Below are 21,457 nucleotides of genomic sequence, written 5' to 3' on the forward strand. Positions count from 1 at the left end.
AGTCCCATGTAAAATACATCATTCCCTCTGGCTTCAGTTCCATGTAAAATATGCAACGGGCACCTCCACCTAAGGCCCTCTATGTAATGCAACCCAGGTATAGGAATGCTGACTGGTATAGTGCGGTCTAAAATGTCCCTTTATATGTGCCACAGTGCTCCTACCTGGATACAGCTGGACCCCAGGCTTTGGATCCAAAGCAATAAATAGGGGGAATAATTGAGGAATTTGCAAGAAAATTTGATTCTAGACCTTGTATATATTTGCTTCCTGAAAGACTCCGTATTCTACTTTATTACACTAGCGCTTCCAACCTCTTGGCAACTAACGCTGCGGCTGCTACCCAAAAACAATGACATATATTATATAGTATGGTACCGCGCGATGCACTCCCTACCCACCAGGGGCGTAGCTATAGGGGGTGCAGAGGTAGCAGTCGCTACCGGGCCCAGGAGCCTGAGGGGGCCCAAAGACCCTTGTGGTGCATAAGACACCAGTATACTGAGGGAAGGGGGCCCCAAGCTGAACTCTTGCACCAGGGCCCATGAGCCATTAGCTACGCCCCTGCTACCCACCTATGTTCACGAACATACAGTTGGAAAAGCAGAACTCAGAAACAGGTAAATACTAATCTGGGAGTTCAAATCCATTGTATATTGTGTTTTCAAGGCATTGACAACAGTGACGGTGGGTAGGGAGTGCATCGCGCGGTACTATAGTATATAACAGACCTTGTATATAGTTGAACAGCAGCTTTATTTGAATAAACGTTCATCAGAAACAATCTTCAAGCTTTGTCTTGGTCCCAGCAGGCTTTAGCATTAAAATTGGCTGGCAAACTTGACTTTGCTACCTCTGTTTCTCGCTGTCTCTGCTGTACGACTATTTCTTCTGTATGCTGCACTTCTCTTTTTAGTCAGACTTATCTTCCGCCAAGAAGGAATCCTGGCAGCTTCAACATGGAGTCTTTAAATTAGGCCAGGGAACCTTCCTCCTGAGGCTCTGAGCTTTGGCCTCCATGGCCAGCAGAGCTGAGGGTGCTCTGGCTGGCTTGGGCACATCCAGCAGAGACGGCAAGGGATAAACTAGACTCATTTTAACTGGTCCCAACCCTTTCTACAAGAAGTAGGACTAGCCCACTCCTCCACAGAGGAGGGGGGTAAAATAGAATGGAAAACTCTATTCTCTCCAAGTACAGCTCTGCCGTGTTTGCTGCCACCTGCTGGCGAACCAGGCACATTACATTTGAACATAACAGTTGCAAACATTAGAAATGCACAGTGTATAGGACCTGTACAAAATACATAGATGGCATTGGTGTTAGCCCAATAAAGAGAGTAGCAGGGTGCAGAACTGGTAATGCATCAGCATCAATTGACAGAAAACATTACAAATACATCATTCCCCGTCTTCCGTTTTCTCCAGCATACAGTCCCATGTAAAATACATTACTCCATCTACCTTCAGCCCCTCCAGCACACAGTGCCATGTAAAATACATAACTCCCCTGCCTTCAGCCCCTCCAGCATACAGTGCCATGTAATTAAATCACCTCCTCCCCCTAACATACAGTCTCCAATACAAGGTTTAATCCCCCCCAAGTACAAATAACAGTCAGTCTTCTGCTCCACACAGCGACCTGCAGCCTCTGCTCCTCTCTCCAACAACGTGCTCTGAAGCATTTCCAACAAATCCTGAGGCCCCGCCCCCTGGATAACGAGACTCCGCCTCTTCCTATGACATCACACCTGTCAGGAGCAACCCCATTCTAGTCACTACCGATTGTATTGCCCACGCAAGCTGTCAACCCATATGCAAATGAGCCTGACGTCACGCCTTCCCATTGGTAGTTTCTACTACGGGATTTCCAGGCGTCCTCGGGGCTGATTGGTTGGGGTAGGTGGTCGTCATGGTGACTGCGGCCTGGTGGACTGTCTGGAGCCTGGGGAGCGAATGGAGCTAGAAGACCAGGGAAAGTCGTCTCTTCCCGGGGAGCTGGGCTCCGGGGTGCCCGAGCTGCTGAAAGCTTTATGGGAAGAGCCCGAGAAACCAAGGCGGAGTCCGGGAGGCTGTGTGAGATCCCACCGGCAGCACCGCTACAGGCTGTGCCCACTGGCCAGGGAGAGCTATGGTAAGAAGGGGAAGGCGCTACAAAATGCCGCCTGTGACCCGTGTGTGCACGTTGTACGTGCGGTAACTGACTACCGTCCAGTAAATTAGTCTGATGTTACACACTGCGGGTACGTATAATGGCTGCACAGCTGGATCCTGAGGTGTGGGCGCATACCACCACAGTACAGCACTGTTCACATTACAGACGTAATGTCTGTATTACCTTTATTAATACCTTTCCATTGTAAATCATTTTTTACCTTCCTAAAGCCACACTTTTTTTTATTTAATTTTTTTTTTTCTATTAACGTATCCATATGAAGGCATGGATGTTTTCAGGACAAGTTGCTCTTTCTAAGGCCTCCTGCACATGAACGTGTGGGCAGCCGCAGCGGATCGCGGACCCATTCACTTTAATGGGTCCGCGATCCGGCCGGTCCGCAAAAATAAAGGACATGTTCTATCTTTTTGCGGAACGGAAGTACGGGACGAAACCCCAGAGAAGCGCTCCCTAGTGCTCCTGGAGGGGTTCCGTTCCGTGCTTCCGTTCCGCATCTCCGGATTTGCGGACCCATTGAAGTGAATGGGTCTGCATCTGTGGTGCGGAATGGCCACAGAACAGCGCCTGTGTATTGCGGATCCGCAAATGCGGTCCACAATACTGCAACGGAAAGCACACAATCGTGTGCAGGAGACCTAATGGCACTATTCAGTGTTTTGGGAATCTGGGGGAAAAAATATTAATTGTGTGGGACTGGAAAAACCCAACTGTGCCATTGTTTTATAGGTTTCACAATGCGGTAAAATCGACAGGTGACCACTTTCACATCTGTGTTTACCTCTCTGGTTTTGACATCATTCAGAGGATCTGAAAACCGCAGGAAAACCCTTCAGTTTTGTCCCCATTCATTGTCAATGGGGATAAAACTGGACAAACCAGAACGGAGCGCTCCAGAATGCCTTCCGTTTTGTTGCTTTCCAAGCAGCGATTTTGTGTGCGTCATGGGATACTGATCAAGACCGGATCCGGCGCCATTGACTTCCAATGGTTTTAGTGCCGTATCCGTCTTGTTCATTTTAGAGATCCATTCTGAACAGATGCAGCCGGTTGTATTATTGACCGGATGCGTTTTTGCTGATCCTCTGCCGGAGCCGTATCATTACTCTGCCGATCAGTGCGATCACAGCCATGCCAAATGTATGTATCGTCTTTAATACTTTTAAACAATAAAAAAAGCTTTGGAGAAAAAGTTACTTTCCTCACCATATACTGACACATAACGTTTTTATATTCCATATGTATAACTTTTTCCACTTTTTCTTCAATATTTTTTTCCTGAGGTGAAGCAAGCAGTGTGTTTTGTATACTTATTTTATTTTGACTATTCCATCAAAGGACATACCACCACTGGAAAGTGTGAACAAGCCTTAAAGGGGTTGTCCCATTAAAGGGGTATTCTGGTTTTGCCGTTATCAGCATCAATTGACAGAAAACAGCACATATTGTCACTTACCAAGGCCTCATGCACACGTCCGATGTTTTGGTCCGCATCCTAGCCGCAGTTTTGGCGGCTCAGATGCGGACCCATTCACTTCAAGGGGGCCGCAAAAGATGCGGACAGCACTCCGCGTAGTCCGCATAAAAAATATAACGTGTCCTATTGCAGACAAGAATAGGCAGCTATATTAAAGGCTGTCCGTGCCGTTCTGCAAATTGCGGAACGCACACGGACGCCATCAGTGTTTTGCGGATCCGCGGTGTGCGGATTGCAAAACACACAACGGTCGTGTGCATGAGGCCTAATAGTGATTGTTTAATGCCCCATTTTCCTGCACTCCGTCGTGGTCACATTTTCCACTGTGTTGCGTTTCTGTCCAGATGACATCATGTGCTTGGACCCTGCCCTGTAGACACAACATCGTCCGTGACCTTGCCTCTTAGGGTCTATTCACACGTCCGTTTTTTCTTTCCTGATCTGTTCCGTTTTTTGCGGAACAGATCTGGACCAGATCTGGACCCATTCATTTTCAATGGGTCCTGAAAAAAAATCTGACATTGTGCTGTCCGTTTTTTTTCAGGACCCATTGAAAATGAATGGGTCCAGATCTGGTCCAGATCTGTTCAGCAAAAAACGGAACAGATCAGAAAACAAACAACGGACGTGTGAATGGACCCTTAGGCTACATTCACACGTTAGTATTTTCCTATATCCCGATTTTCGGTCCGTTTTTTGCGGATCTGTTGTTCCTGAAAATGTTTCCGTATGTCATCCGTTTTTTGCGGATCCGCAAAAAACGGAAACATGTATAAATTTCAATAATCAAATAAAGTTGTTTGGATTTCTTTAAAAAAAAAATTGAATAAATAAATTTGTTATGTGTTTCCAGGAACGGATTCCGTATAAAACGGATGACATACGGAATGACATCCGAATGTCTTCCGTTTTTTGCGGATCCATTGACTTTGTATTGTACCAGGATCCGAATTTTGCGGAAAAGAATAGGACATGTTTTATATTTAATGGGGTTGTCCAGGTTCAGAGCTGAACCTGGACATCCCTCCATTTTCACCCCGGCAGCCCCCCTGACATAAATCGCGCAGGGCAAAGGCATTTTTCTGAGTTCCAGTGACATACCGGGCTCTCTATGGGGCTGACAGGCAGCCCGGTGACGTCACCGGCACTGATGGGCGGGATTTGGCTCTGCCCTAGCCAGTAAAACGGCTAGGGCAGAGCTAAAGCTCGCCCCTCAGAGCCGGTGACGTCACCGAACACACTGCTGGGCGGAAGTTACCGCCCGGCAGTGTGTTATTGAAAACACAAGAGCCTGTGCCCTGCGCGATGTAGCGCAGGGCACGGGAGCGCATCGGAGCATGAGATGCTCCGATGCCAGGCTCAGGAGGGCTGCCGGGGTGAAAATAAGGGTATGTCCGGGTTCAGCTCTGAACCCGGACAACCCCTTTAAACGGACATGCGGAACGGAACAACGGAAACTGACACGGACAGCACACATTGTGCTGTCCGATTTTTTTCCAGGACCCATTGAAAATGAATGGGTCCAGATCTGGTCCTGATCTGTTCCGCAAAAAACGGAACAGATCAGGAAAGAAAAAACGGACGTGTGAATGGACCCTTATTCTCCCTGCCCCTGCCCTGTAGAGTTGATGTCAGGAATCATGCTGTGTCTTAGGCCTCATGCACACAAACATATTTTTTGTCCATTCCATTTTTTTGCCGCTCGTATGCGTAACCATTAACTTCCACGGGGCAGCAAAAAACGAAAATGACTTCGTGTTCCATGTCCGTCCTGCAAAAAAATAGACCATGTCCTGTTATTTACAGACAAGGATAGGATTGTTCTAATATGGGATGGCCGTTCCATTCTGCAAAATGCGGAACGCACACTGCCTTTATCAGGGTTTTGGGGATCCGCAATTTGCCCACCGCAAAACAAACATGTGCGTGAGCCCTTAGGGTGGGGGTTGTCCAGCAGGACTTCAAGCAGGCTGGATCCAGCAAAGCCCTCAGAAATGTCAGGGCTCCACACAGGCCCCATTTTTATTCACGCTGTTTAGCAATTACCATAAATGATGTGCTCACTATATTGTATGGGTTACGGGGACAGCAATACTGTTTTGTGATATTTAATTAAAACAAATAGTAAAACTATAAGGCATAAAAAATCCCATCTTTACAGCAGAGCTTTTCTATAGAGGAGTCGGTACGGCAGCTGTTTGCTGCTCGGGGCTCAAATCTCAGTAAAATCATCTTTATAGTAAAAGTTATGACAGAAAAATAGAAGTTTTACTTATTTTTTCTTTTATGGTAAAAGTTGTTATTAAAAGAAATAACAAAGCAAAAACCATTAACGTTTTTGTAACATCCTTAATATGAAATATCTCAAAACAGTATCTGGTACAGTTGTAATTAGAGTTTTCTCTGGAATCGAAATTTCAATACCTAATCGATACTTTTATACCAGTATTGATTCGGTACCGGGATTTCCATTTTTTCGATACTGGGCTGCGCAGTCTAGTATCGCAGAACACAAGTGAGCTGCTGTCAGCGCCATGTTCCCTCCGTAGCACAGGGGAGAAGGAGTCACTCTCTCCCTCCCCCTGTGCCGCGCTGCCAATGAGGAGAGAGAGGGGCGGGCGCACTGCGCCACCAATGAAAGTTAACGTCTAATACAAATACAGGAGGCGGTGCCCAGCCTATATGACAGGAAGCTGCGATCAGTGGCAGTTAACCCCTGATCGCAGCTCCCTGTCAGAGGCAGTGTGCCGGCTATGTGATTCTGCCGCCGACACACCCGCCTCCTGTATTAAACGTTCATTATCATTGGTGGCGCAGTGTGCCCTCCCCAGTATTAAAAACATTGGTGACGCAGTGCGCCCCCCACCCCCCCAGTATTAAATTCATTGGTGGCAGTGGCCACAGGGTCCCCTCTTTATTGGTGGCAGTGGCAGCTTGTGATCGGAGCCCCAGCAGTGTAATCCTGGGGCTCCGATCGGTTACCATGGCATCCAGGACACTACTGAAGCTGTCCATGGTAAGCACAGGACAGCAGGGAGAGTGTGAAGTCCTATTCACTCTAATAGAGATCTATTAGGGTGAATAGGACAAGGGATAAAAAGTAAAAAAAAAAAAACAAAGTATAAATAACCCCCTTTCCTAATTTTACATCTAAAATATATAAACAATAAATAAACATATCACAAAAAGTCCAAACTATTAAAATATTTTAAAAAATGTCCTATGCGGTGAATGCCGTAACAGAATTTTTTTTTTATAAAACTGTGCGATTCGCCATTTTTTTTTTTTGTCACCTTTTTCCCCCACAAAATACGATAGGACTGTTCGATTATGGGCCGGACGTTCCATAAAATGCGGAATGCACACAGCATTTTTGGGGGTTTTATTTTATTTTTTGCATGGTATCGAGTATCACAATACTTTTTTATGTTATCAAAACAGAATAAAATTTTTGGTATTGAAACAACCCTAGTTGTATTCCTAATAACCCATACAGTATAGTGAGCATACTATTTAGGGTGATTGGTAAAGGGCACAATTTTTTCAGTAATATACCATTTATTTAGTGTTTATGCCTGTGAAGAAAATAGCTTTTTGAGCACAGAAAATTCAACCCCCTCCTGCAGAGCAGGTAAGTAGAGTAAGGCTGGTTTCACACGGGCGTTGCGGAAAAATGTGCGGGTGCGTTGCGGAAACACCCGCGATTTTTCCGCGCGAGTGCAAAACATTGTCATGCGTTTTGCACTCGCGTGAGAAAAATCGCGCATGTTTGGTACCCAAACCCGAACTTCTTCAAAGAAGTTCGGGCTTGGGATTGATGTTCTGTAGATTCTATTATTTTCCCTTATAACATGGTTATAAGGGAAAATAATAGCATTCTGAATACAGAATGCTTAGTATAATAGCGCTGGAAGGGTTAAAAAAATAATAAAAACGTTAACTCACCTTATCCCCATGATCGTGTAGTTCCCGGTCGGTCTGTTCTTTAGCTGTGGGCTTGGGCTGAATGACCTTTGGTGATGTCAGATCACATGCTCCAATCACATGGTCCATCACCATGGTGATGGAGCATTTGATCTGACATCACCACAGGTCCTTTAGTCACAGCTAAAGAAGAGACCGACCGGGAACTAGGCGATCATGGGGATAAGGTGAGTTAACTTTTTTATTTTTTTTAACCCTCCCAGCACTATTATACTAAGCATTCTGTAGTCAGAATGCTATTATTTTCCCTTATAACCATGTTATAAGGGAAAATAATACAGTGAATAGACTGTCACCTAGAACCCATGCGTGGAAATCGCACCGCATCCGCACTTGCTTGCGGATGCTTGCGATTTTCACGCAACCCCATTCATTTCTATGGGACCTGCGTTACGTGAAAAACGCAGAATATAGAACATGCTGCGATTTTCACGCAACGCATAAGTGTTGCGTGAAAATCACCGCTCATGTGCACAGCCCCATAGAAATGAATGGGTCAGGATTCAGTGCGGGTGCAATGCGTTCAACTCACGCATCGCACCCGCACGGAAATCTCGCCCGTGTGAAAGGGGCCTAAGGCCTCATGCACACAAACGTATTTTCTGTCTGTGTCCATTCCGGTTCTTTTGTGGACTGTATGCGGAACCATTCATTTCAATGGGGCCGCAAAAAAAACAAAAGGTTCTCCGTGTTCATTCCGTATGTCCGTATTTCTGTTCCACAAAGAAATAGAACATGTCCTATTATTGTCCACATTACCGACAAGGGTAGTACTTTTCTATTAGGGGCCAGCTGTTCCGTTCCGCAAAATACGGAATGCACATAAGATGTTATCCGTATTTTTTGGGATCCGTATTTTGTTGACTGCAAAATACATGTGGTTGTGTGCATGAGCCCTAAGGGCTCATTCAGACGGCCATATGCTGTCCGCAAAAATGTGGATCAGATTTTTTGCAGACAGTTCGGCATGTCCACAACAAAAATCATTGTATTCTGTTTTTCGCTGACCCATAGACTTGTCCATGTCCCGATTTTCACTGACAAGTATAGGACATGTTTCATTTGTTTTGCTGAGCCATGGAATGGAAGAAAAGGGCCCCATAGAAGTTAATAGGGCAGCATCTAATGGTAACTCTTCTGCGTGACATACAGGTCTGGAGTTAAAATCCTGATGAAGACCTGTCAAATAATTTCTTTAGTAAAAGTCTTTGTGCTGGGAGAGGTCCCCTCCCCTAACACATATCCAACACAGCTTCATTAGTATTCACTGCATTGAAGTGAATACTACTAATGAGGCAGCCGACTCTGCTTGGATCTGTGATCTGTGAGGTAGGGACCTGATGCTACAGGCAGTCCCCATAAATCTTGCTCTGGGATGTAAACGTAGGGTGCGGGTTACAGATCCAAATTATGCTAGAGAAGTCATAATTCACTCAGAACATCATCTGACTTATACTGAACAATAATATAAACGCAACACTTTCGGTTTTGCTCCCATTTTGTATGAGGTCAATTCAAATATCTGAAAATGTTTCTACATACACAAAAGTCCCTTTACTCTCAAATATTGTTCTCAAATCTGACAAAATCTGTGTTAGTGAGCACTTCTCCTTTGCTGAGATAATTTATCCCACCTCACGGGTGTGGCATATCAAGGTGTTTAGGATTAGACAGCATGAATATTGCACAGCTGTGCCTTAGACTGCCCACAATGAAAGGACACTCTGAAATGTGCAGTTTGATCACACAGCAAAATGCCACAGATGTCGCATCGTTTGAGGGAGCGTGCAATTGGCATGCTGACTGCAGGAATGTCTACCAGAGCTGTTGCCCGCGCAATGAATGTTCATTTCTCTACCATAAGCCGTCTCCAAAGGCGTTTCAGAGAATTTCGAAGTACATCCAACAGGCCTCACAACCGCAGACCACGTGTAACCACACCAGCCCAGGACCTCCACATCCAGCATGTTCACCTCCATGATCGTCTGAGACCAGCCGCCCGAACAGCTGCAGCAACAATCGGTTTGCAAAACCAAAGAATTTCTTCACAAACTGTCAGAAACCGTCTAAGGGAAGCTCATCTGCATGCTCGTCAGGCAGATGCTCACATTCAATGGCGTCTGGCACGTTGGAGAGGCGTTCTGTTCAGGGCAGGCGGTAGGCAGCGTGTGTGGCGTCGTGTGGGTGAGCGGTTTGCTGCCGTCAACGTTGTGGATTAAGTGGCCCATGGTAGCGGTGGGTTATGGTATGGGCAGGCGTATGTTATGGACAACGAACACAGGTGCATTTTATTGATGGCATTTTGAATGCACAGAGATTTCGTGACGAGAGCCTGAGGCCCATTGTTGTGCTATTCATCCACGACCATCACCTCATGTTGCAGCATGATAATGCACGGCCCTATACTGCAATATTCATGCTGTCTAATCAGCACCTTGATATGCCACACCTGTGAGGAGGGATGAATTATCTCGGCAAAGGAGAAGTGCTCACTAACACAGATTTATACAGATTTGTGAACAATATTTGAGAGTAATTGGTCTTTTGAGTATGTAGAAAATGTTTCAGATCTTTGAGTTCAGCTCATGCAAAATGGGAGCAAAACCGAAAGTGTTGTGTTTATATTTTTGTTCAAATGTATATAATGCAGTAAGGTTGAATGCTGGTTTCATTTATTTTTTTGTATAACTAGAAAACCCCTTTAAGACAACTTATGGATAGGTCCACAGGATAGTGGATAATTGTCTGACCACTGGGGCTCCTGCTAATCGTGAGCGTTTCGGCCCTGCTCCTCAGTGTGAGTGGGGCTACAGCCATGAGTGTAGGCTTCAGCTCCATTCAACTCTAAGCGGCTGCTGAAGATAGGCGAGCGCTTGTACTTGGTTGTCTCAGACAGTCCCATAGAGGTGAACTGAGAGGCGGACACACGTGCACATCTGCATCATTTACAGATCCTAGTTTTGGTGTTTAGCAGAGGCCCCAGCGGTCGGACCCCGCCGATCAGACACTTATCCCCTATCCTCCTGGATGGTGGATAGGTTAAATGGTACAACCTATCTGATGCCTTTTTAAGCCCATGTATGATTGCCACCGGCTAGGGAAGCAGGTTTTTTTTATGCAATACTGCTGTGTATTCACACTTGGCAGATTTGTTCTGGAAATTTCTGTGTCTGCCGGTGGTCTGAATGGGGCTCGTAGAAATCTATCCACATAGAGCAGAAACAATCTCGTTCAGATGTCTGGAACTGATATTCAATCCATAATTTCTTTACAGTTAGCTATTTCAGGTTATACTTGGATAAAAGCCATTGTAACTTCTTATCTCCTAACAGCTCTTCGGAAGTTACGAGAAGCAGCAAATGGAAATGATCTAGACACAGGTACGTGTTCACATATACATATATTTTCCTCTGTATGTATCACAGAAAGTGTTACCCTAGGGTGACTGTCAGTATGTGCAACAGCTGCATAGGGAAGTTGCTTTTCTTCCTGCACAAATCATGCCTAGAAGACGCTCCCATACAAGTCAATGAGGTCCCCTCCTGTCCATTGTGTCTATGGCCCATGTGGCTGCCGTGAAGCAATTTTCCTAATGCTTTCTAAATGCTGTTAAGAGCAGCTCAGGCAAGATGGCCGCACCAGAATTATGTTCAGGAAATAGATTTAAAAAATCTACAATCAGAAAAAAAAAGGATGCGTTGTTATCTGGTTTAAACTGGCAGAAATTTTTTTTTTACACATTTTTAGGTTTTCCCATGAATCAAGTTTGCAAGACGTGTATATAAAATGGATAAAGCTTTCTTCTTCTTTCTCCAGTTCAGCACCTGCTAGATGACGGAGCGGATCCCTGTGCAGCTGATGACAAGGGCCGTACAGCTCTGCACTTCGCATCCTGCAATGGAAACGACAAAATTGGTACAGAATTTGACAGAATGTATTTTACAGAAATCCTTAGATTTTTCTCAGTGGCAGTTTATTTGCAAGCGATGGTTTTGTAGATTATTCTTCTGTAACTTGGTGGCGCAGTATTAGTGCAGCCTCCAGGAAGGCAGAATATGCTGCAGGTAAATCATCATATTCAGCATTTATCAAAAGATCTCTTCTTAAATTCTTTTAGTGCACTTACTCTTGGACCATGGTGCTGATCCAAATCAGAGAGATGGGCTAGGGAACACCCCATTGCACTTGGGTAGGTGTTCTATGAGAATCTGCTACCATCTTCCCTGCATTGAGGTGCGTTATTTCATTGTATGTTTTTTCCTTTCTAGCTGCTTGCACCAGTCATGTTCCTGTCATTACAACCCTTTTACGGGGAGGTAGGAAACCGATCCATGTTTCAGTAGACAGAAAATTATATTCTTGTAAAGTAATAATCTTTTTACTAAAGTAGCTTTAGTTTTCACTTTACCCATATTTAATTTTTTTACATTTTATTGAAAGGTGCCAGAGTGGATGCTTTAGACCGTGCAGGCCGTACCCCTCTTCATTTAGCTAAGTCAAAGTTGAACATATTACAAGATGGAAAATCACAGACTCTGGAATCTCTGCGACTAGAGGTGAAACAGGTGAGAGCTTGCGGACTATAATTTGCATTTGTAGTCCTGTGCCATCTGTCATTTATGACTTATGATTTAATACATAGGGGCACATTTATTAATAAAGCTCCGAAGTTATGAAGAAAAGCATGCCTCCATAACTTCGGTGCATCCTGCGCCAGTTCTAAATGTGATACAGCTTCCGAGCGGCCTTATATTTAGACCCTTTTCTACACCTAAAACAGGAATAGAAAATTGTAAATGAGACTGGCCTACCGGTCCTTCTCCACCCGCACCATGCCCACAATTTTAGACCTGGCGTAAGCGGGTGAATTTGCAGATAGCGGCGCAATACCTGAAATATGTCTAATTTGGTATAATAAATGACCCCCTCAGAGTACAGACATAAGGAAGACCAGTATTTTAGGCCGGCCTTTGGTATCCCCTTCACTTGATCTGGGATTCCTAGTCATAAATTGCCATATCCTTTGCCAATTCATGCACCGGAGTAGATTTTAGTCATTTATGTCAGAAAACAGGTGTAAATGATGATAAAAGTGCTGGGGCTGATTGACGCCCATATTCCCCCCCTGTCACACACACCCTTTTTTAGAAAGTGGCGAGGGCAGCGTGCAAATGTTGATTATGCTATATTTACTGTCACAGAGGGAACGTAGACATAGTCATGTCAATTATCAGTGGTATAAACCGCGCCGTATTAAAAAATTGGCCATTTTATTTTAATATCAATGCTTCACAATACAAATGAGCAGATTTACTAATCTAGTCTGACATTTAGACAGTGTAAACTTAAACCTTTTGGGAAAAATGCAGCATTTGTTTGTGGCAGGTTTCATGCACTTTTTAGTGCCAAAGCCAGAAGCTGATTCAAAGGGCAGGGAAAATTCTCCTTCCTGTTGCATCTACTTCAGTCTTTGGCTCAACAAATGTCTTCAATAACTGCAGTGGGGCTGAGCACAATACCGAGCACAGCCGCTATACAAGGTACGGCGCTGTGCTTGGTGAGCACGGAGAAGGCCGCGGTGCTCTCAGGAGTGCTGTTGCCTTCTTAGGCAGCTGATTGGCGGGTGTCCCGGGTGTCAGATCCCCACCAATCAGATACTGATGACCTATCCTGAGGAAAATCCCTTTAATTCTCTTTCCTGAACATGATTATAGGGATGGCCATATTGCCTGAGCTTAACAGCATTTAGAAAGTATTAAGAAAACTGCTTTACCTCGGCCCCATGGGCCATATCGCAGATTAGAATGATAGGTAAGCAGGTAACTGCAGTAAAGTGATCTATGCAGGCCAAGAAGTGGCACCAATTATTAGGCTTAGGCTACTTTCACACTCACATTTTGGCTTTCCATTTGTGAGATCTGTTCAGGGCTCTCACAAGCGGTCCAAAACGGATCAGTTTTGCCCTAATGCATTCTGAATGGAAAAGGATCCGCTCAGAATGCATCAGTTTACCTCCGAACCGTCTCCATTCCGTTCTGGTGGTGGACACCAAAACGCTGCCTGCTTGATGAAACTGAGCCAAATGGATCCGTCCTGGCACACCATATAAGTCAATGGGGACAAATCTGTTTTCTCTGGCACAATAGAAAACTAATCTGTCTCCGATTGACTTTCAATGGAGTTCATGACGGATCCGTCTTGGCTATGTTACAGATAATACAGATCCATGACGGATCCGCCAAAAATGCAAGTGTGAAAGTAGCCTTAGTGACCAGTGCAAATACTGCAGGATTTTATGTTTTTTAATTAAATATAGATATCGACATGGAAAATTCAAAAATAACATCAAGAATTATTTACTAATACTTTAAAGGGCTTCTGTCACCCCACTAAACTTTTTTGTTTTTGTTTGCTTACTTATAATCCCTACACTGCGATATATGGCTACATGATCAAATTAATCATTTTGGTCCTGTAGATTTAGTTTAAAACAAGCTTTTAAAATATGCTAATTACCTTGCTACCAGCAAGTAGGGCGGCTACTTGCTGGTAGCAGCCGCATCCTCCGATCGTAAAGACGCCCCCTCCACATTGTGATTGACAGGGCCAGGGAACAGGATCGTTCTCTGCTGGCCCTGCCTGTTTGCATTTAAAATCTTGCGCCTGCGCTGCGGCCGTACCTGTCTTCAATTGGCGCAGGCACACTGAGAGGCGGCCGCTCTATCCTCAATGCGCCTGCGCCGATGACATCACATCTACACCCGGCGCAGGAGCATTGAGAATGGAGCGGCCGCCTCTCAGTGCGCCTGCGCCAGGTGAAGACAGGTACGGCCGCGGCGCAGGCACAAGATTTTAAATGCAAACAGGCAGGGCCAGCAGAGAACGTTCCCTGGCCCTGTCAATCACAATGTGGAGGATGCGGCTGCTACCAGCAAGTGGCCGCCCTACTTGCTGGTAGCAAGGTAATTAGCATATTTTAAAAGCTTGTTTTAAACTAAATCTACAGGCCCAAAATGATTAATTTGATCATGTAGCCATAAATCGCAGTGTAGGGATTATAAGTAAGCAAAAAAAAAAGGTTTAGTGGGGTGACAGAAGCCCTTTAAACATGACAAACATGATTTAAACAAAAGGTCATTTGCTGGTGACACATTCCCTTTAACTAACTTTTTATTTTTTCCTTAAACCGACTTTTGTATTTTCCACCTGTAGATTATCCAGATGTTACGGGAATACCTGGAAAGGCTGGGCCAGCAGGAACAGACAGAGCAGCTCGATCAGATCTGTTCCAGACTACAGAGGACGAGCACCAAGGAGCAGGTAAACCAGACATGTCTTGTATACTCCTCCGTTATTACTTTCCAGTCTTAGGCCTCATGCACACGACCGTTGTGTGCACCCGTGGCCGTTGTGCCGTTTTCCGTTTTTTTCTGCGGCTCCATTGACTTTCAATGGGGCCGTAGAAAACTCGGCTTGTGCACCGTTTTTACACCGCGTCCGTGACCCGTGTTTCGAGGCCGTGAAAAAAATATAACCTGTCCTATTTTTTTCACGGCCAACGGTTCATGGGTCCGTGAAAATCACGGATGCACACAAGATTGTCATCCGTGTCCGTGATCCGTGTCCGTTTTTTCCTATCATTTCAATGGCAAACTTGACTTAGATTTTTTTTTCATCTTTCATGTCCGTGGATCCTCCAAAAATCACGGCAGACCCACGGAAGAAAAAACGGGCATGGATCACGGTACAACGGAACCACGTTTTGCGGGACGTTAAAAAATACGTTCGTGTGCATGAGGCCTTACTAAAAGTATCATGTGCAATTCTGAATTGTGCGGAGTTTACATGATATTACTTGTAGTTTAAGGGATTGGTTTTTTTTTTAAATTAAACATCATTGCATTCAATAATATACACCAGAAAATTGACATAAATCAGTAAATTCCCCCAGCCTAAGTTATACATTTTGGCAAATGCCAGATTTGTGCTAACATTTGTGGCTTTTTCTGTTTGCCTCTCCCCCCCCCCCCCTTTTTTTTTTCAAAAGGGATGAGGAAAAGAGGGTTAAGTTTAGAGCAGCATGACTTTTAGTCACGTGCACACGTGTGATGGCTGTTTCCAGAACCATTGCATTCTATGGGGGCTATTCACAGGACTGTTTTTTTAAATATTTTTTAATGGCCCGTGAATAGCAGCCATCCAAAAACAGGACATGTCCTATTTATGGCTGTTTTCACGGCCAGATGGACCCCACTGAAATCAATGGGACCAGTTTTAACAGCCGCCAACAGCCATTAAAAACAGGTACACTAGTGCAATATGGCCTTTAAGAGGTTAAAAAAACAAATAAACATCTCATCCACTTGCAGAGGCAGTTGCTCCTCTTGATTGTAAAGGACCTGCGCTTAGTGTAATGTCACGGCGCGATCATGATGGGAGCACCAGATGACGACATCATTAGGCTTAGTGCATGTCCTTCACAATCAAGAAAGCAGTGACTGTCTCTGCGCCTGCAAGTGGATGAGGTGAGTGTTTGAGGTTTGTTTTTAGCAAAAAAAAAAAAAAGCTGAGGACCACTATGGGAGACATTGGGGGCCACTATGGGGGACGTTATAACAGAAGGCGCCACTATGGAGGACATTATTACTGCTGAGGACCACTATGGGGGACATTATGTATACTGAGGGCACTTCAGGGGTTGAGATTTTAACAAAAATTAGGCCCAATGAAATTAATCTGTTTTTCATGGCCATTTTTAACAGCCATGAAAAATAGATTAAAAACAGCCAGAATATGAAGGCACGTATGGTTGAAAAATGGCCATGTAAAACTGACAGTTATAGATGAGTGAATTTCATATTTTGAAATTCGTTCACGCTTTGTTTGGTGGTAAATGCAGAATTGCGTTATGGATTCCGTTACCACGGACCATAACGCAATAATATGACAGAATGCATAAAGGAATTCCTTTAGAGGCATTCCGTTATTCATTTTGTCATAATAGAAGTCCTCTCCTGCATAACGGAAACCGGACGGATCTGTTTTGCAGCTCATAGACTTCTATTATGACGGAATGAATAACGGAATGCCTCTAAAGGCATTCTGTTATGCATTTAGTCATAGAATTACGTAATGGTCCATGGTAACCAAATCCATAACGCAATTCTGCTTTTACCACCAAACAAAGCGTGAACGAATTTCATAACATGAAATTTCGCTCATCTCTACTGACAGTGTGTCTGTTTTTAATGGCAGTTTTTTTTTCAGTCGTGTGCATACAGCGTTAGTGGACTGACTGATTTACCACTATAACTTACTCAAGAAATTGTCATAAATTTTAACATAAATATATGTCTGCTCATGGCAGGCGTAGATTTGCTTTTCTGGTACAAAACCAACCAAACGAGGCTCTAAACTTGCACTCTTTGATGAACATGTATATGTGCCAGTCTCAGTATGGTATTTCTTTTTTTATATCCACGCTTCTCAGGATTTGCTTTCTTTTGCAGGTGGATGAGGTGACGGAGTTACTGGCTAGCTTCACATCTCTCAGTCTGCAGATGCAGAACATGGAGAACAGGTAGTCAGACGTGCAGGCTTCATCATCAGGAGTGCTGAATGTGTCATTCTTGGTATGTTGTAAACCTGTCGGCTGTCGTAAGAGTCTTGCCATCCTGCACTTTGATGGCTACCATGCAGAAAGCTCAGAAGTTTTGCCTTCTAGGTAATTTGATGTCTGCATACTTTATTTTGCCTAATGTACACTCAACATTCAATTCCAGCTTAATGCCTGTTTTAATAGCTGCATGCATTCCCAATGTAATAACAATCCCAGAGTAGTATCATTGTGTCTCTATGTTGTCCAGTTGCTTTATTATTTCAACTAGAAGTTATGAAGGATTTGCTAGCAGTCTGTAGTAAGGGTACAGAGGGGTGGTAACCAGTTGGGGGGGGGGGGGGGTTGTACCTGCACAGTCCAACTCTATACAGTCAGTGCTGCCATTGTCAGACTGTGCAGGTACCCCCCCCCCAACTGGTTACCTCGCCTCTGTACCCTTACTGCAGACTGCTAGCAATTCATTCACAACATCTAGTAGAAATAGTAAAGGAATGGCACAACATAGAGACATAACAATCCTGGAGCATCTATTCTTATTACATGGGGAACGCATGAAGCTATTAAAACAGACATGTCAGGAGTGGTGAAGGGTCCTCTTTAAGGAACGTTTGTGACGAAATTGACCAGTAAGGGGTAAAGTGCTATTGTGACAATCTTCTCTGAAGCCTTTCATTTCTGATTTGTGGTGCTATATATTTTCATACTTTCTTGTGAAATTTGATGTTTTTTGGTGTATAACTGTGTTGTGTGATGTGCTGTGTCCCTTGATCTCTGCATATTTCAGCATTGTCCATTTATTCCTAACCCCCTATAGCTGCAATTTACCGTATCCTGTGGAGGCAGTATTATTTATACAGATCCATTAACTAAGCAACTGACATTAAAAGCAAGCGTTGTCTCCCAGGCTCCATTCACACTACCATGAGGGCTTCCATTTATAATACAGCTGTGACAGCTATAACCAATCCATTTTAAAAGGATCCTAATGGATCACATTGACGGTCTATTCTTGCCGTCAAAAAAACGTAAAGTATGTGTGAACACACATCTAGCTCTAATCTGTTAATCTGTTCCTTCTGAGCAATTACAGGGAACTTCTCTATTTTGGCTTGACAAAGAACTGAGAGCATAGATGTACTTTTCATGGAAGATGCCTGAGATTTTTTTTTTAAATGCTATTTTCTAGTATATTCTTCTATATGTAGTCTGTTATTAAGTAACCTTCTAAAGGGATATGCTTGTCTCAGGCATTTATGGTATATCCACAGGATATGCCATAAATGTCTTTTGTGTGCAGATCTCGCCTTTGGATATGCACATATCTCTAGAACAGGGATCCTTATGCAGCATTCCCACTGGCTGGTGCATCCAGGCTGCGACAGATTGCCGGGATTACAGTGTTATGCTGCTTCCGGACTTTGTGAGATCTTGAGACAGAAACCACATAGCACAGTGAGTTTGGCTGTTTTTGTAAACCTGGCCAGCAGGACCCACCAGATAGGTGTGGGACCCAGAGATTAGACTTATATCTGTCAGACACTTATAGCATATCCTGTGACTAAGCCTTAAATGTCTGAGAAGAGAATATGCCTTGATGGGGAGGTCGCTGGTGGCAGTGTCTGCTTAGACGCATAGCTGTGGTTCACCTGATTAAAACACTGTTTTTCTTGCGTTGATCTGAGGCTCTTTTCCCAAGTTTTGATACTTTTTTTAAAAAAAAATATGCAAATTAGGCCTTTGGTGCAATGAAGGCCTCACCGTTGCTTATGTTGCACCCAAGCTCCCTGGCTGCCTTGATTGATGGGGCCAGACAGTAATTAAGCAGAGAGGGAGGGACTGGCCTCCGAAAGGAGCAAATCTTGGGTGCAACAAGACCAATGGTGACGCCCTCATTGCACGAAAGGCCTAATTTGCACATTATAAAAAAGTATCATAACTCATGAACAGAGGTTTGGATCAACAAAAGAAAAGCGGTGTTTTAATCAGGTGAACCACAGCTATGTGTATATGCCAACAGTTTGATGACAGATTCCCTTTAAGGCTCATGTGTCATGAGACTGCTACACTTCATACTGAGATGTCTGGAAGACAAGATCTCAAGAAGCTAAGATCACTCCAAATAGCTGAGCACCGCATTACCACATTTATTATTTTAGATTTTTTTTTTTTTTCTTCTGTTCGCTAGACAAGGGTGGTGTGGCTCAGCAGGAAAGAAAGGAGCACAGCTCCTGAGGTTGTTTACCCTAGGAGGGCCTTTTTGGCACACCCTCCAGCGTGGCCAGACCCATACTTAAAGGGGTTCTGCAGTTTGTTTTAGGGGTTCTGCAGTTTGTCTGACACCCGGAACCCCCGCCAATCAGCTGTTTGAGAAGGCAGCGGCACTCCAGCAGCGCCACGGCCTTCTCGCTGTTTACAGCTGGCCCAGTTAGGTCACGGCTAGTATCAATGGCCTGGGCGGGGCTAAGCTTCATTCACTTGAATGGAGCTTAGCCCCGCCCAGGCCAGTTGATACTAGCCGTGACGTCACTGGGACAGTGGTAAATGATGAGAATGCCGCGCCGCTGCCTTCTAAAGCAGCTGATTGGCGGGGGCCAGGTGTCGGACCCCCGCTGGTCAGATGTTGATGATCTATCCAGAGGATAGATTATCAGTAAAAAAAAACAACTGTAGAACCACTTTAATCATACTTACCTGATTCCTGCCGCTGGGTTCTGGCTCCTTTGCTTCGCTGCAGCTCTCGGGTCTCCCTTTGTTAATACCCATTTTGATGCAGGTTACGTGGCTGCAGCAGCAGTTATGTATCCCTCATCTTAGTGGGTCATGTGATGCGTGGGGGCGGGGGGGGGGGCACATCGCCACCACAGCCAGTCATTGGCTGCAGCGGCCACGTGACCCGTGTCAAACCGGACAGGGAAAGAGCTGGAGCTAAGCCGGAACTCATCGGCTGGGATCAGGTAAGTATGATTCCCTCCACAGATCTAGCCATGCCGGTGCTGTCTGCCTGAAAAGGGGTGAACAACCCCTTTAAGATGTGACATGGACCAAAATTTGGCACAAAGACAAACTAATACATGGTGGTGAGACAAGTGTCTAAAAAGGCACCATCTATATCATACAGCGTGATCCACTGTGATCAGTCTTGCGCAACTTTAGACTGCTTGGTCTTAGTTTACATTGTACAAATATTAGACAGGATTAGTAAATCTGCCCAGTGTCTGTTTGTTTGTTTTTCAGGTATTTAATTTCATGGATGAGAAGGAAAAAAATAGTTGAGTTAATTTGATAATGTTTAAAGTTGTACTGTGCAGTAGGCTGCAGGACATGATGAATGTTTTACATATTACTCTATTTTCTGTCTCTGAATACGTTCTGCATCTGTTGTGCTATGAACATGACACTGACTATAATGTCATTTAATGCTCTGTCATTTTAATTTTTATTAAAAAGATAAAAACAAAAACTGTCTGTGCTGCTTTATGTTCCTTGCTATATATTTACCTACAGTTTTTCATCAGTGTGTATTGATAATTACACACCCAGGTTGGTAAGGGGACTTGTGTTCCAGAGAAGACAATCACAGATCGCTCCTGGGCAGAGATGAGCATATGATGGTTGTCACATTAGGACGGCTAAAATTGGGAGCAGTGTGGATCTGTAGTACAGAGCTTCCATGTGCTTCCAGTTTTATACACTGGCGTGTGGAATGTCCGTGGATCTATACTCCAGATCAATAGAGATACTTTGTGTTCTTTATAGTTCTCATGTATGGTGGTTTTGCCACTGATTAACTGCAGGGATGCTACTTCATTTACAAATATAGTTGTAATTAGTTATTTAAAGGGAACCTACCATCCTTAAAATGCCAACTGCTTGTAATAGAGCAGAAGGAACTGAGCTGATTGATAATCATAAATGACTATGATACAATCAATTCGGGTTAGGGGAGCAGACATGTTTTTTTCGTTCATTGTCAGGTGAATGAGTCCTTACAAATCGATTTGCTCATTTCCTATTGTAATTTTTATAATGCAGTTGATAAGGGTCAATTTACATAGATTTATTTTGCCTGAATTTGAGCACCAATCAACAAAACAGCATGTCAAATCAGAAGCCAAGCTTAAAGGCATGAGGTGGTAAGCCAGGCTGGTATCTAAATGGTTTTCACCCCCAAAAAATAACAAAACGGCAAGTAAAAAGCAGCAACACA

At 44.2% G+C, this 21,457-nt stretch overlaps 1 protein-coding gene across 1 annotated transcript; it reads left to right on the forward strand.

The window, feature by feature from the left end:
* The first annotated feature begins 1,877 nt into the window (after positions 1-1,877).
* On the forward strand, positions 1,878-17,545 carry ANKRD54 (ankyrin repeat domain 54). Its single transcript, XM_044301452.1, has 8 exons — positions 1,878-2,131; positions 10,964-11,011; positions 11,448-11,546; positions 11,749-11,820; positions 11,900-11,947; positions 12,072-12,196; positions 14,844-14,951; positions 17,141-17,545. The coding sequence occupies exons 1-8, from the start codon at positions 1,954-1,956 to the stop codon at positions 17,213-17,215; spliced, it is 753 nt and encodes a 250-aa protein (XP_044157387.1). The 5' UTR covers positions 1,878-1,953; the 3' UTR covers positions 17,216-17,545.
* The last annotated feature ends 3,912 nt before the right edge of the window (positions 17,546-21,457 follow it).

Source organism: Bufo gargarizans, chromosome 7, assembly GCF_014858855.1.
Source record: "Bufo gargarizans isolate SCDJY-AF-19 chromosome 7, ASM1485885v1, whole genome shotgun sequence".
Taxonomy (NCBI): domain Eukaryota; kingdom Metazoa; phylum Chordata; class Amphibia; order Anura; family Bufonidae; genus Bufo; species Bufo gargarizans.